This window comes from Nelusetta ayraudi, unplaced genomic scaffold (genome assembly GCF_046127955.1).
Source record: "Nelusetta ayraudi isolate G7.1 ecotype Tasmania unplaced genomic scaffold, CSIRO-AGI_Nayr_v1 ptg000053l, whole genome shotgun sequence".
Classification (NCBI taxonomy): domain Eukaryota; kingdom Metazoa; phylum Chordata; class Actinopteri; order Tetraodontiformes; family Monacanthidae; genus Nelusetta; species Nelusetta ayraudi.
This window is the reverse complement of record NW_027466103.1, coordinates 7127394-7141083: the sequence shown is the minus strand read 5'-3', so window position 1 is coordinate 7141083 and position 13690 is coordinate 7127394. Positions and strand designations below refer to the sequence as shown.

The following is a 13690-nucleotide window of genomic DNA, read 5'->3' as shown; positions in this document are numbered from 1 at the left end:
CACACACACACACACACACACACACACACACACACACACACACGCACACACACAGTAACACTGCCCTTCTCTTGTTCAGTCTTCACAACATGGTCCTTGGCCAGTCGCAGCAGGGTCTGGTCCCACTATAAACAGCCCCCTGTGGGCTTTTGCTAATATCGAACCCAGCAGGTCTCGTGGACATGAAGCATGTGAGAGTATGCAGTGCACCTTCGCAACCTCCCGAGAACAGACTTTTTTCTTTTTAAAAAAAAGGTGGCGTCCTAGTACTTTAGCTTATATCTGACCGGGCTGAGGTTGCCAAGCGAAGAACTCTGGGCCCCACGTACATATATTGACGGTAGACGGGCTACACTGGCATAACACTGCAACTTAACAGCACAGGGAGGCAGAGGCACTCCAGAGTGCAGTGCGCTCCATTTGATGACTAGGCCTCCTCCAAACAGCTTCCTAAAGTGCTCGACGGCAAAACAACAACAACAACAACAACAACAACAACAACGCAGCACAGTGCAGTTCAGCCGCCGCAGTCAATAGCGAACCACTCGCATCTCACTCGTCTCAACACCCAGGCGAACACCTGCCGGGGTTGGGGGGGCAAAACCTGGGCTCAAACAAAGGCAGTTTGACCGACACACAGGGAGGGTTGGTCGAAAATGACACAGCGGTGGATGTGCTCCGGACTTTTAAGAGTAGCACCCTTATTGAAAAGGAGACGCAGAGTGAAGGAAAAAAAAAAAAGAGCCAAAAAAGGGTGAAAATGGAAAATAGAAAACCCTTTTCACAAAGCTCGTAAAGAAAAATAAAACAAAAGAAAAAAAAGACACCGTGGGACTGTAATTTTGGACCGCTTAACGTAGATGTGTGTGTGTAGCAGACATCAGTGTGGTGACTGTGAGGAAAGAGAGGTAATCAAACATACACCACTGCACCCATTCACACACTCGCGCGCACACACACACACACACACACACACACACACACACACACAGTTCTTGAAGGTCCCCAGTGACGAGCTCCACCGAAATGAACCTGTTACAGCTGTGAGCGGTAATAATGTGTGAGTAGAAAACCACCCAGGTTAATTCCCACAACACCCCTCTGTTGGTTAATTCTAGTGAGACACAGTGGTCGTTGTGGGGGTGGAGGGAGGCTGTACATAACACTAGAGTATCTTCTTCTTCACTAGAGTACTACCGTACTGGTCGAGTCGTCGTAGGGTTGGTTGTGGTCGAGCATTCATCATGGTACCGGCTGTGTCGGAGCACCACACTGAGATGAGGGTTGAGAGTTTTTAGGGTCTTGGCAGTGAGATGTGTCCATAAGAACTCAGGGCCATGTGTGTGTGTGTGTGTGTGTGTGTGTGTGTGCGTGTGTGCGTGTGTGTGTGTGCGTAGGGCAGGGGGTTGGCGGGCGAAGGTGGCCAACACCTCAGCTGCGGGTACTTCACGCCCTCTTCCTGGCCACCTCCACGTCCTGGCACTCCACCACCGAGAGCGCTATTAGCATCTGGGCGGCGTAGTAGGTGGCCATGATGATGGCGCGCGAGTGCGGCACGGGGAAGCAGAACTTGTTGACGGCGATGGTGAGGTCGGACACCATGAAGAGCACGGCGCCCAGGCAGGCCGACATCTTGGTCCAGGTCCACAGGTCGTTGGCCAGCTGCAGGCCCGCCACCGCCCTCCAGCCCATGAAGCCGATGAGGCCGATGTAGACGGCTACCAGGTAGGTGAAGGGGCCGGCCAGGTAGGGGTAGAGCAGCAGGTAGCAGAAAGAGGACACGGCCGTGATGACCAGGCCGGCGCGCACGTTAATAGGTTTCATGCCAAAGGCCGAGGAGTAGAGGATGTGGGTGATGGCAAACATCAGGAGGCCTGCAGGAGGGGAAGAGAAAGACGGAAGCTCGTAAATATGGCATGTAAAGGCATCAGATGACTGACCTTTGTTAAAGCTCCTCCCTTGAAAAGCCACTTTCAAATTCCACTTTTGCAGCTGTTACTATTAACTCTTGGCAGAAACTAATATGTTGATCTGTTTGCAAATAAGACGTCAGATTTGCAAATAGCTGAAAAGGGGTTGTGGAAGATTGTTAAGTTTCCCCAAAGCCATACAAACAGCTGATTGCATCAAAAGAGTAATGAGAACATTCATTTTTACATGGTATCCAGTGGATTTAAGTGGGTTTAAACAAATATTTTGAAAAAATGTCTGAGTTTGGATTTGGAAAGATTTTACTAATAATGTAAAGAAAAATGAAATAGATATAATAGTATTTTCTTTTTTTGTTCTAATGTTGAGGTTTGAGTTAAACTTGAGTTCCCTGAATTCACTGCGCGGTACAAAGAGCACTGAATTCTAAATATATGGAGCTGAAGCAAACAGCATGTCACCGTAGCAACAGTAGGTTGTGTGACACAAACTCTGTGCTTCAGCTAACAACTGCGTCTGTCTCAGAATGACCATCAGGATTTGCTAACTTGCAAACTAACTTGCTAATGCTAACTAGCTAATGTTAGCTATCTTTGTGTGCTATAGTAAATAACGAAGACCAAAATATTAATTCCACATTCAAAATTATTGTTTTGTATTGTTCCACTCCTTTAAAACGCTCATTGAAGTTTAATTTATTGTATTTGACATGATAAACACAAAGGATTTGGCTCAGGACTGTAGCATGGTGTGTTTGGGGTCCTCCTCACCATGAACAAAGTAGCCCTGCTCTTGCCAGATGAGAAAGGCGTCGCCCAGAGCAGAGAAGATGAGGCCGGCCAAGATCTTGCGGGCACTGGAATGGGCACCGAGGAAGCTGAAGCCGTGTGCCAGTAAAAAAACCCACAGGCAAAAGATGGGCAAACATTTGATGAGGGCGCTGAACCACGACGGGCTTGAAGTGGGCAGCCACAGGACAAAGTACACGCAGGTCGCCTTGAAGAACGGCACCAGCTTGGGCCCCTCGCTCTTCACCTGAAAGCAGATCCAACATCAGTGTCATAATTTAATCATCGGCATTCATCGACTGATTCCCTTTCACCAAGTCTGGAAAATGTCATGGAATTACAGGGCTGGGAATAGATTACAGGCAGCAAAAAAATCCTTTAATTACAAAGAGGAACCTGAGCTGAACGCTCAGAGAACTTCTCCTTCCTTACGAAAGTGCTTTGGGTTTTGCACTGGAAGAGGCAGGCCTGTTTCGTGTGGTCAGCCGTTGACATCACCATGTCAGACATGCACGTGCTCTGCAGCTGAAGCGAAACTCCATGGTGATGCAAAAAGCTTCTGCACAGTCACTCTAACTCCCTGCAACCTTCTCTTCTCGCCTCAAAATTGCCTGTTTTGTTTTTTGGCTCTTGCTGTTTTGAGAAACGTTCTTTTCCAACTGCGCAGCCGCTTGTATTTCTCTCTGCCTAAACAGATTATTCCCACACAGTGATAAAAAAAAACACAACACACAAAGCCGGGGAAGAAGTTGCACAACACCTCTGGAGTGACCACCCACCTATGACTGTGGAGAAAACAACACCCCAGCGCTCCGGGCAGGGCACCTCAACTTACAAAGAGGCAGAAGAAAAGAGAGACGGAGGATGAAATGTGTGAGAGTTCACACTCGCAGTGGCGAAAGTCAGCTTTTGAAGATTTGGATTTTAGTATTGAGCAAATGTAACCGGAAAGAAGAAGGAAGCGGAGCAGGAAGTGAAGCTTTAGAAGGATGTGGTGATGCTGGTGTGCTGGCATGTACATGAAGGCTGGGTTTAGGAGTGGGTTTGTGAGCTGAGGTCACTCCAGTTCACTCCAGGAGGAAGGGGAGCCCTATGCTTGCACAAGAGCTCCTCCTGACCTCCATTCTGCTCCAGTGTGGCCAACACAACAGGAAAACAACAGGGATCTGATACAGGATACGACTCATAAACACAGGACTGCTATCCATGCCACGGCATTAAACAATGTTGTCATGAGGTGCTGATTTAAGTGCACATTGTACTCAGGTGTGAGCCAAGCACTCTTTCAGCAAGACAAAGTCTCAACCTTGCAAGGATGAAAAGTTAAAATGATTACCGACCATTACAATACAGGAGTGGTGTCGATGTGGAGGATAGAAACGATCAAAGCTGCTGATAAAGTCAAAGACAACCCAGCCGCTGCAAGAGCAGAAAATGTCCCGTCCAAAGTGCAGCACATGTGTGATTATGAACGTCCATTAAACTGTTGTTGTCATTTATATGAAATACTTGTTTAATGATGATTAGAGAAATATGATTAGTGTTTAATAGGAAGTACTGAAACCACCTTGTGAAGAGGAGGGGAAGTGATGTTTGTAGTTTCTAACAATAGGTAATAATCAAAATACAAAAAACCTTTGCATCGTATTGCCAACACTACATCTTTTGTCGGCTATTTTTGTGACACTTCAAGGCATTTTTTTTTTTTTGTCTCTTCTGATTATTTCTGACTTCCAATGACAGCGAGAAAGAGAAACAAGTTCATCAACATCACAAGGATTCACTCTGATCTGAGGAGATAAAGTTCAGAAGCCAACTTCACTGGTAGCTGGCATGGCTACACAACACAGTCACTGTTACGCACAAGCCAGTCTTTTTATGTCTCTCCAAGGCTATTTCAGATATCATCGGTTTCTTCGAGCTGCGTGTAACATGAGAGGATATTTTCCCTGCAGATGCAAAACTATAACTGCAAGCAAATGCCCTGGGGGGGGGGGGGGCACGATATTTCCACCTGGCCTTCATAAAAACCTTGTGTGCATCCGTGTGAGTGTTTGGCAACTCCGTCTCGTTCACTAAAAGGCTAAAAGGTGCTAAGCCAAGGAGACATCCTGGCACTGATGCTAGACTCGTCAATATCATAAGTGCATTAGAGCAACCCTCGGCTAAAGCACAGGGCACGTACAAAACGTGCTTGTGTCGAACTCGTCAAGGAGTTGCTTCTAGCACTGTCGCTGCACAATGCCCGCCCTTCAGTGAACGCAGTTAATACGGCAATCTGCACACTAACACCAAGGGATACGTGATCTGAATAGATCTCATTCTTATCTGGGAAAGGGAAAAAACAGAATGAACAAAACCAGCAACTATGAGGAGGTTTGGATGACGAAACACAGATTCCAGGGAGGAAGTCTGGGATTCCCATAACCTTTGGTCCCGTTTGGGCCGCATTTGGACCATACTTTGCAGTTTCCTTTTCCATTGTTCTTCATGTAAACTTAGTGTACGTAATTAGAAAAGAGATCTAAGCCGGAGAAAGACAGATCAGAACACACAGAGGTCATGGGAGACATCAGCCACTTGGCACAAAGCAGCTGGCTTGTTTGATTCTCTAGCAGAGTCGCACGTGCACAGTATTTTTTAAATATTATTAGTACGTTAAATATCTGAATTTCTGAGCTGAATGTGTGATTTTGGCTTGTATGAGGTACTTTCCAATAGCAGTGGGGGACCATCAGGGCCAGTGAGGCCTTCTCTAAACATACTCCACACAGCTTTATCAAAACCCAACATTTCTAACCTTGATCTTTAGGCTTGGGAAATGTAAAAAAGTACAACAACACCCTCTAAACTTTGAGGATATTGTGCCTCCGACTTGCTTGTACTGTCAACACAACGCCTCGGCATATTGACTGTGAGAAGGAGCTTGCCACAATACACTCGCCTAGTTACGGTTGCTATGGGTTGATTGGTCAGTGCTGTTTTAAGGTGGGCCTTACCAAAGGCTAATGCAGGCAGGTTTTTTAAATGCTCTGGAAATGAAATGCTGCTTCATTAGCCTGTATCATTATAATGATGTAATGTGTAAGTGTGATCCTGTATGGGTTCTGGAGCCGTGGTGTCATATTGATGGTAAATCAGTGAAGGCCTTGGCGTGAAATGCACAGCCCGCTGCTGGTCAACAGTAAACACATTCACTGCCAGAGATGTTAGTTGTTAGTCAGGTCTGACAATCCACAGGAGCAGCTCACAGGATAATTAGAAGAGCAAATTACTCCTGATTGATATTGCATGTTTTTAGGGGGGAAAGAAATGACAGATGATATTAAAACAGACTCCTAATTTGGCAAACAGCTCATCAATGTGCTTCACGAATTGGTTCTCTAAATTAGCCTTTGGGGATAAATAAAGTTTTCGGAATCTAAATCCCCCAACACTGTCAAACAGAGAAAATTGCTTTGGTGTCTGTTTTGTTTGTTTCTCCTCAGATTTGCTGTGTCACAAGGAGAAACCGTACCTGTCGCCAGCAATACACAGCTCAGCTTCAAAAAACGTCCTTTGAGCCGTTTCCCAGCGCAGCTGCAGTCCTAGCGTTACCTACAATAGCTGACAGATCTACTATCTTGACAAGGACCTCGTACAACCCTGTGTATGGATTACTGAAGTATCGCTTTGAACATTTATGATATTTAATATTTAGATTAGAACGGAAGACTGACTATCAGCTTATGATGCAACGACAACGACTTAATGGCTTTATGGTACCATTCCCTCTGTAATCAACTTCACTCTTCCATTTAGGTGACACTTAGTCTGTGTGCACAGTGAAGTAGACTTTATACTTAAGGTGCAGGTTTCAACAGATAAAACGATAGTAAACAAAGTGTTTTTCTCAGGGGAAATTAGCCTACTTGAACAAATAATCGATGCAATGTTAAATTCAAACACTGAGCCAGTGGCGCTTGCCACTACAACCTGTAAAATAATAATTTGGTTAATGATTAACTGCATGTGCACGGTGAAAGCAGACAGCGGCCTGCCCCTCGTCCCCTGTTTTTTCCCCACTCCTCAGGCGAAAAAAGGAACAACGTCGAGCGGTGACTTTCTTTTTAAACATGACATCCTTCAGCGGCGTTAAATAGACAACGAGCCACTCTGCCAGCCAGCAAAGGAATACAACTGAGAAGAACTTTATAGTTAAATGAGGCGTCTCTGTAACTTGCCAAGCCAGCTGAAAGTAATCAAGCATTAATTCAACCACCGTGGGTCTTCTGTTCGAGTCAGAGACATCGTACACTCATGCATGCAAGACCTGTAAACTCTAGTGTATGCGGTTGGCAGTGAGGGGGTGTAACATAAGTATGGCCTTGGCGGGAACAGCTGGCATTTGGGTCATCTGACAATGTTATTTGCATGCAGCATCACAACAGTTTCCATCCTTACGGTGACTTGAGGTCAGTTGTCGTCAGAGAAAAGCCCTTGTTAAAATGGACAAATAACAAAAAATATATATATTTTCAGTTATGCTGGGGAGAGTGAAAATACACCTCTGAGTTGCAGCAGGGTCCATAATGAAGGAGGCCCTAATTACTGTCTCAGAAATGACATTCATTTCTTTGTGCTATAAAGCCTGGAGAATAACTAAATGAGGTTCATTGTGTCTCAATAAGGTATATATTACTACTAGAGTTTTTTCTTTTAGAACAGATGCATGACTAGAGAATAACTTAAAACAACAACAACAACAACAACAACAACAACAACAACAATCTGACTAATCCAATTACAACATTAAGGGGACGGGATGTCCTCGAGACACATTAATTATTTTTCAATTTTGGGTTTGTGAATGTAACTCATAAAGTCAGGCACTTAAAAGGGATAATAATGATGCTGTTATATTAGGGCTGCACAAGATTAGGAAAGCACAAAAAGCAAGCTGAGTGTTGCAATGGTGAGGATGTAATAAATAAATTATAAAGTGTCACAGTGAATCGGGTGAGCGAATTATAGATACTACGGTAAACCAACCATATCAGTTGATATGTTCACGATGAACCAACTTAGTTGAATAATGATAAGAATTTTATGGACTGATAAGGGTTTTATAGATTAATAAGGGTTTTATGGACGATGTGAACGCAGAACATGTAAACACTTCCTTTCCTTCCTTTCATTCAACTATCATGTCGATGTTGCATTGATAGTTGAAATTAAATTCTGTAAAGGATCAATAAAGCACATCTAATTCTCAGTGAAATCCATCCAACAGAAACCAAGCGACGAGGACATGAGAAGCCACTTTGATGCAAGACCTCTAACACACTGACAATCATTGTCAGAACACGAGCTCCCCGAGGTTCTGCAGGGTTTTGAAAGTTTGCAGCCCCGTGACTGAGGCGACCAAGCACTCCTCCACACTGGCTAATCCACGGCAAGGCTCCACGGTTCAAACCTCCTGCAAGTTAGGCCGCGACATCATCCAACCCCCCCCCCCCCCTCATCCAGCTCCTATGGGGTGACATGTCACAGCATCCTGGCCACACGGAGATAGGTTGAAATATTCATGGCAGCGCTACCTCTTTGCCACTGCCAACTTCCCGCAGCAGCTGCACTTGCACACTGATGCGGGGAATGGAAGCGGCAAAAGGAGATGAAACGAAAGGCAGCCGCAGCTCGGCGCATGCGTTGGTTGCGGGCCCGATGCGGGGCAAAGCGGTGCGAGGTAAACACAAAAAAGGGGGTCGTCACATGACAGGGTTGTTGTTGTTTTTTTTCTTTCTTTCTTTCTTTCTGCCCGCGGTTGGAAATGTGTGGAAGCGTCCCCTCTCTGCGCGAGAACCAAAGAGGAGCTTTTGCGGCTGCGCTAAAAGGAAACACTGGAGTCCCTGCTGCCCCCCCAAAGAACACACACACACACACACACACACACACACACACACACACACACACACACACACACACACACACACACACACACACACATGCTTATTTTTGAGCGATTCCGATGTAGTGAAACGGTGACAATGACTTGTGAGCCCAACTACAGTTTGCTGGTTGCCTCCTCATCAGGAAACTGACTTCATTGTTGAGTTATCACCTGCAGAGTCCGCTGGCCTTCGGGAAGAAGTTGGACATGCTAAGCTATGAAATTCTACCGGAATTGGTTGTCGGATGGTGACTAGAGATTGATAAGCAACATTAAAGATGGCATTTGAGACTGTGGATAAACATCAAGGCGTTCTTCAGGGCTCTCAAAGTGCTCGCTGCCGGCTGCGATGTTCGAACCGCCGCGGTTGGTTGTGAGGCTGTGCGGCTACTCACCACTGTCACCGGAGACACCATCTTCCCCTCGCCGGTGTCCGTGATTGTAGATTAAGTGTTAAATAATGCCCGAGGTTGGCTGTCGGTGCTTCTAACCGGGGCTGTGTCGCTCTGTACGCCGATTGTTTTTGTCCTGGCTCCGGTGGGCGGTCCGACGTCCGCTGGATCTGAGTCCTCCGCAGAACAGACGCAGTGTGGGAAGGACTTGTGTTCCGCGGACCAATCAGAGCCGAAATATCGTTTTGAGGGGGCGGGTCGATTGGTTAGGGACACCCGGATAGGAGGAGCCCGTCTGTTGTTTACATATCGGAGCAGATGGCCTTTATTTACATTTTTCAGAAGCGGAATGATCTCGGATTATTTGCGTTTTACCGTTCAAACGATGATTAGGACGAAAGTCTAAAATTGATATGAGAAAAAACTGTTGCTCTCTGGGATTTTTTGTTTAAACCAAAACAAATCATTTGAATCATTGGAAGCGTGAGTTTGTGCATTGAACCTTTACAAATTCGTTGTAGAGCGCTGCGTGTTCATAAAGCTGGCAAACGTTTCCCTTTATATTGTCACTGTAAGCACACAGTACAAAAAGTAGTAAAAGTACAATGTTTATCAAAGCCAAAACTGTAATCATACGAAATATGATGGCACGACTGGACTTGAGTCACTTCTGTAAATAACTTGGTGTTTTTAGTGAATTGCAAGAATTTTGCAGTCTTGTAGTAAAACGTGCTGTCGTTTCGATTGCACAAGAGACTCTACCGTTATAGCACAAATGCAAATGACTGCAACCGAAATGAATTTGATTAGGGATGCACGGCTGGAGTCTCGTACAGTACGTATAGCTGTAGCGACATCTTGTGGTCAACAGTAGCAATAACATATATTTCCACAGCCTCTCTTATCTGCATTACGGTCACAGTTGCCCAACAGCAGTTCGCCCCTTTTCCTAAAGACCGAATTGGCACCAGACTAGTTAGTATATATTGGAACGAAGGTCTTTGTCACGCATGACTAACTTGTTGTGTTGTTCAAGGTAAACGCTTTACCATGACACGTTGCGTGACTAGGGCGGAAATACGTTGCGGCGACTCCTCCCACTTCCTGGGAGTACTCTCTGAACCCTTTAATTTTTTCCTCTTTCCTTCAATCACTCACTTTCTAGGAGCATTCGGCGTCGGGCAACGTTGACATTTTTAACGCTTTGTCTTACTTTACTCAAAGAATTGGATCATTTAAATGGATTCTGCCCTAGTCCGGTGGCTGCCAAGTTTTTTGTTTGGCTGACGGTAGCTTTGGGCTAACAGTCAGTTAGCTTAACCAACCTCGCCATCTAAGACTCTTATCAAGGCACGATAACCCACCGTGTAACTGTTTTTCCCCCACAGTTATTTTTTCATAGAACTTGCTTAACAAATTGTTTGTTATTATCGTAATTGAGTTTTATTTGATCAAACACCCAGATGAGCTAATTTCAGGCAAAGGCTAACGGCTAACGGCAACTTTACCCTAAGCTCTCTTGGATGGTACTTAGTCCGTTCGTTTCAAACCACCATACTATGGCGTCATCGGGGACCAAAATTTTGGACTTTGATCACATATTGGACATCGCTTCGCAAAATCAGGGTCTCGGCACTGTACCGGTAAGTTAACCGCTATCATGTTGTCTTTTACTCTTTTTTTCCCCTCGTTTGCCGTGAGCTCAGTATCTTGTGAATACTTGCCCAAACAACACAACTGACAATGTGGGCAGGTTAGAATTCTGGTTTATTGGACGCCAGTCTTTTGGTGAGTCATGAGTTCAATGTAAAAGAAAGCCGCCTGATGCGGCCTGGTGTGACAGTCACATTCTGGGTACAGTAAATGAAGAATGTTATTGAATACTGGATTTCCCGACTAATCACCTGTTTCCTCTCCTAGACAAAAAGGTACAGTTTACAAGCTGCACCCCCGAAAAAGGACCCCAGGTCCAAAGGTGTTAATCCTGCTGCCGTTCAAGCACTTCTAAGCAAGCAAGTCACCTCTGCAAAAAAGAAAGGTAAAGGAAATGTAGCTGAGACTGAAAGCGGATGCCGGGAATTTGGTGGGCATAGTCGTGTGAAACTAAATGTATTTATTTTGTAATCTTTTTTCAGAGGTTGCATTCAAGAAACAGAGGGAGGGTCTCCTGGCCAAGAGAGTTGAGCTAAAATCAGACCGTAAAGCACGAGCCATGGCATCCAGAACCAAGGACAACTTCAGAGGCTACGACGGCGTCCCAGTGGTAGATGTTCCGAAAAAGAGGAGGACCAAGCTTGAAATGGAGCAAGATGAAGCGATGGGTGAGGAGAGGTTCCGGAATAACTCAATCGATCCAGAGGACGATGAGGACAACTATGAGTATGAACAGACGGATTCAGAGCCAGAACAGGAGCCAGAGCCACTGAGACCTGGAAAAAGCACTGGTTACGGTGGCAGCAGTAGTAGCGGCAAACTGTCCTCTAAAAAACCCACTGGTCCTCCTAAACCTGGTCCACCTGCTTTGAACTTTGCAGATTTAATTAAATTAGCAGAAAAGAAGCAGTTTGAACCAGTTGAGCTGAAAGCCAAGACGGGTCGAAAGGATGAGAGGCTTCGTACAGCAGATGAGATAAAGGAGCTGGAGATGGAACGCAAGGCCAAAAGACATGGCAAGGATGGAGATTTCAACATAAAGAGAGAAAGAGAGCAGAAGAGTCAGCCTAGCTCTAGTTCACTGAGGAAAGGGACTTCGGAAAGGGAGCAGAAGTGTTCCAAACCACAAAAGAGCTCATCAGAGAAGCAAAATCTACCTAGTGGGTCAGTAAAAAAATCCAGTCAATTAACAAACAGTGTTAAAGGCCATTCTTCTTCTAAGTCCTCTGCTGGTGACAGGGATCGACCCAATATGTCTCAAAATGACAAAGCCAGAGCCAAGACATCCTTGTCTGGTCCATCTGGAGCCACCAACAGTAAGGTTCCTTTAAAGACCACATCCTCTCAAAGTTCAGCCAGACAAAGTGGGGGTACGTCTTCAGCTAACCACAGACCCAGCACCTCAAGTGACCTTAGCTTCAAAAAGGAAGCGCCATCATTTCTTCACGGAAGAATGTCTTCAAATTCAGGGACCAGGCCAGCGGCTGCAGCAGGCCAAAAATCTCAACAAAAAAATTCCCAACCAATGAGGCCTGGCCAGGGTAGCTTAGCAAAGCAGAACCCTCCAGCCCAGGGTCAAAGGTCTGTAAAGGGAGAACCACTCAGGCATGCAAGTAATTCTGTGGTAAAATCAAGCAGCATTTCAATGGGGAGACCTTCACTAGGTGGACCCCCTAAAGCAGGGAACCAGTTGCAGATGCGGCCTGGAGCTGCACACCAGGCGAATGCTGGTGGTGTCCCACAGGCCAGACCTGGTGGCCGGGGCGTGCAGGGCCATCCAGGAGTCTCAGGACCCAGAACTGTAGGGACCGGACCTGGTAGACCTGGAAGTGGAGGACCCATGCCTGGCCGCCCAGGTGGCAGCATTGCATCCGGACCTGGAAGACCAAGATGCACTGTGGTATCAGAAACCATCTCATCAAAGAACGTTGGTGGACCGAGACCCGGGGTCCCTCCTCGGCCAGGCATGCCGCAGAGACCTGGAATGCCGCAGAGACCTGGAATGCCGCAGAGACCAGGGATGGGTCCCAGACCGATGATGAACAGGCCTCCAGGTGAGAACCAGAGAGAAGATCGTTGTGTAACATCATGATAGAGGGAAATTAAGTTCCTTCAGAGTTGCAACGTCATGTAGATTAAGCTATAAAGATGACCAAGTCATTTCCTAGCGTTAACATTTTTATATTTTACAAATTTCACAAATGTCATGATGCATCTAATTTAAGGCTTAAAAATGTAGTTTTCAAATTGGATTGATAATTAGTGTTTTTTTGAAAGTGTTAATTCTGTGTTTCATGCAGCTCCAATGTTGCCTCCCATCACGTCTGCATACAAGAGAAAATACGAAGATGAAGATGAGTATGACTCAGAAATGGACGATTTCATTGACGATGAAGAAGAAGACCAAGATGAAATTTCCAAGCACATAAAGGAAATCTTTGGCTATGACCGCAAAAGGTAACTCGTTTTGTGCATTTTAGCCATAATGAATTTTTCTGTTGTAATTTTGAAGTCTGTTTGAATCAAACTCCAATGTTCTCTCATTTACTCAGGTACAAGGATGAAAGTGACTATGCGCTTAAATTCATGGAGAGCAGCTGGAAAGACATGCAGAAAGAGGAGGCCCAGAGGTGACACAGAAATGAAAGACACTCATTAAACTCTGCCTTGTGCACTAGCGGTCATACTTATTAACGTTTGCCCTGTGTTTGTGTCCTGTGTGTCCTCAGCCTGAGGTTGGCTGTCCAAGAAGACCTGGAGGAGGAAAGGAAAGAGGAAGAGGAGCAGAAACGAATGGTCAAGAAGAAAAGAATGAACTGATTTCTTAAATTTATTTAAATTTCATGGTCAAGGACGGACAGCTGGTCTGCTGAAACACCAAACCCAGTGACTATCAACTCTGTTTTTCTTTTGTTTCCTCTGTTTGGAGAGTAACTGGAGAGTGCAGTGACATCAGTGAAAGAACTGCAAAGAAACTTGGGGGGGTGGGGGGGGGAGAG

The 13690-nt window shown here is 45.6% G+C and overlaps 2 protein-coding genes across 2 annotated transcripts; one reads left to right on the top strand and one right to left on the bottom strand.

Annotated features, from left to right (window-relative positions):
* Nucleotides 1–447: 447 nt before the first annotated feature.
* Nucleotides 448–9204, bottom strand: tmem86a (transmembrane protein 86A). The gene is made up of 4 exons (XM_076038136.1): nt 9042–9204; nt 2700–2964; nt 1198–1874; nt 448–1165 (listed from the first exon to the last, which is right to left on the bottom strand). Exons 1-3 carry the CDS (start codon nt 9060–9062, stop codon nt 1447–1449), a joined length of 714 nt encoding a protein of 237 aa, XP_075894251.1. The 5' UTR covers nt 9063–9204; the 3' UTR covers nt 448–1165; nt 1198–1446.
* Nucleotides 9205–9248: 44 nt separating this feature from the next.
* spty2d1 (SPT2 chromatin protein domain containing 1) lies at nt 9249–13675 on the top strand. Its single transcript, XM_076038134.1, has 6 exons — nt 9249–10681; nt 10959–11076; nt 11174–12745; nt 12992–13148; nt 13244–13321; nt 13421–13675. The coding sequence occupies exons 1-6, from the start codon at nt 10562–10564 to the stop codon at nt 13509–13511; spliced, it is 2136 nt and encodes a 711-aa protein (XP_075894249.1). The 5' UTR covers nt 9249–10561; the 3' UTR covers nt 13512–13675.
* The last annotated feature ends 15 nt before the right edge of the window (nt 13676–13690 follow it).

Excerpts from the sequence above, each read along its gene's own strand:
- tmem86a (XM_076038136.1), bottom strand. The coding sequence starts at position 9,062 with ATGGTGTCTCCGGTGACAGTG. Across the intron at positions 2,965-9,041 it reads TGGTGTCTCCGGTGACAGTG|GTGAAGAGCGAGGGGCCCAA; the intron begins GTGAGTAGCCGC and ends ATCTGCTTTCAG. Across the intron at positions 1,875-2,699 it reads GCAGGGCTACTTTGTTCATG|GCCTCCTGATGTTTGCCATC; the intron begins GTGAGGAGGACC and ends CCCCTCCTGCAG.
- spty2d1 (XM_076038134.1), top strand. The coding sequence starts at position 10,562 with ATGGTACTTAGTCCGTTCGTTTCAAACCACCATACTATGGCGTCATCG. Across the intron at positions 11,077-11,173 it reads CACCTCTGCAAAAAAGAAAG|AGGTTGCATTCAAGAAACAG; the intron begins GTAAAGGAAATG and ends ATCTTTTTTCAG. Across the intron at positions 13,149-13,243 it reads TTTGGCTATGACCGCAAAAG|GTACAAGGATGAAAGTGACT; the intron begins GTAACTCGTTTT and ends TCATTTACTCAG.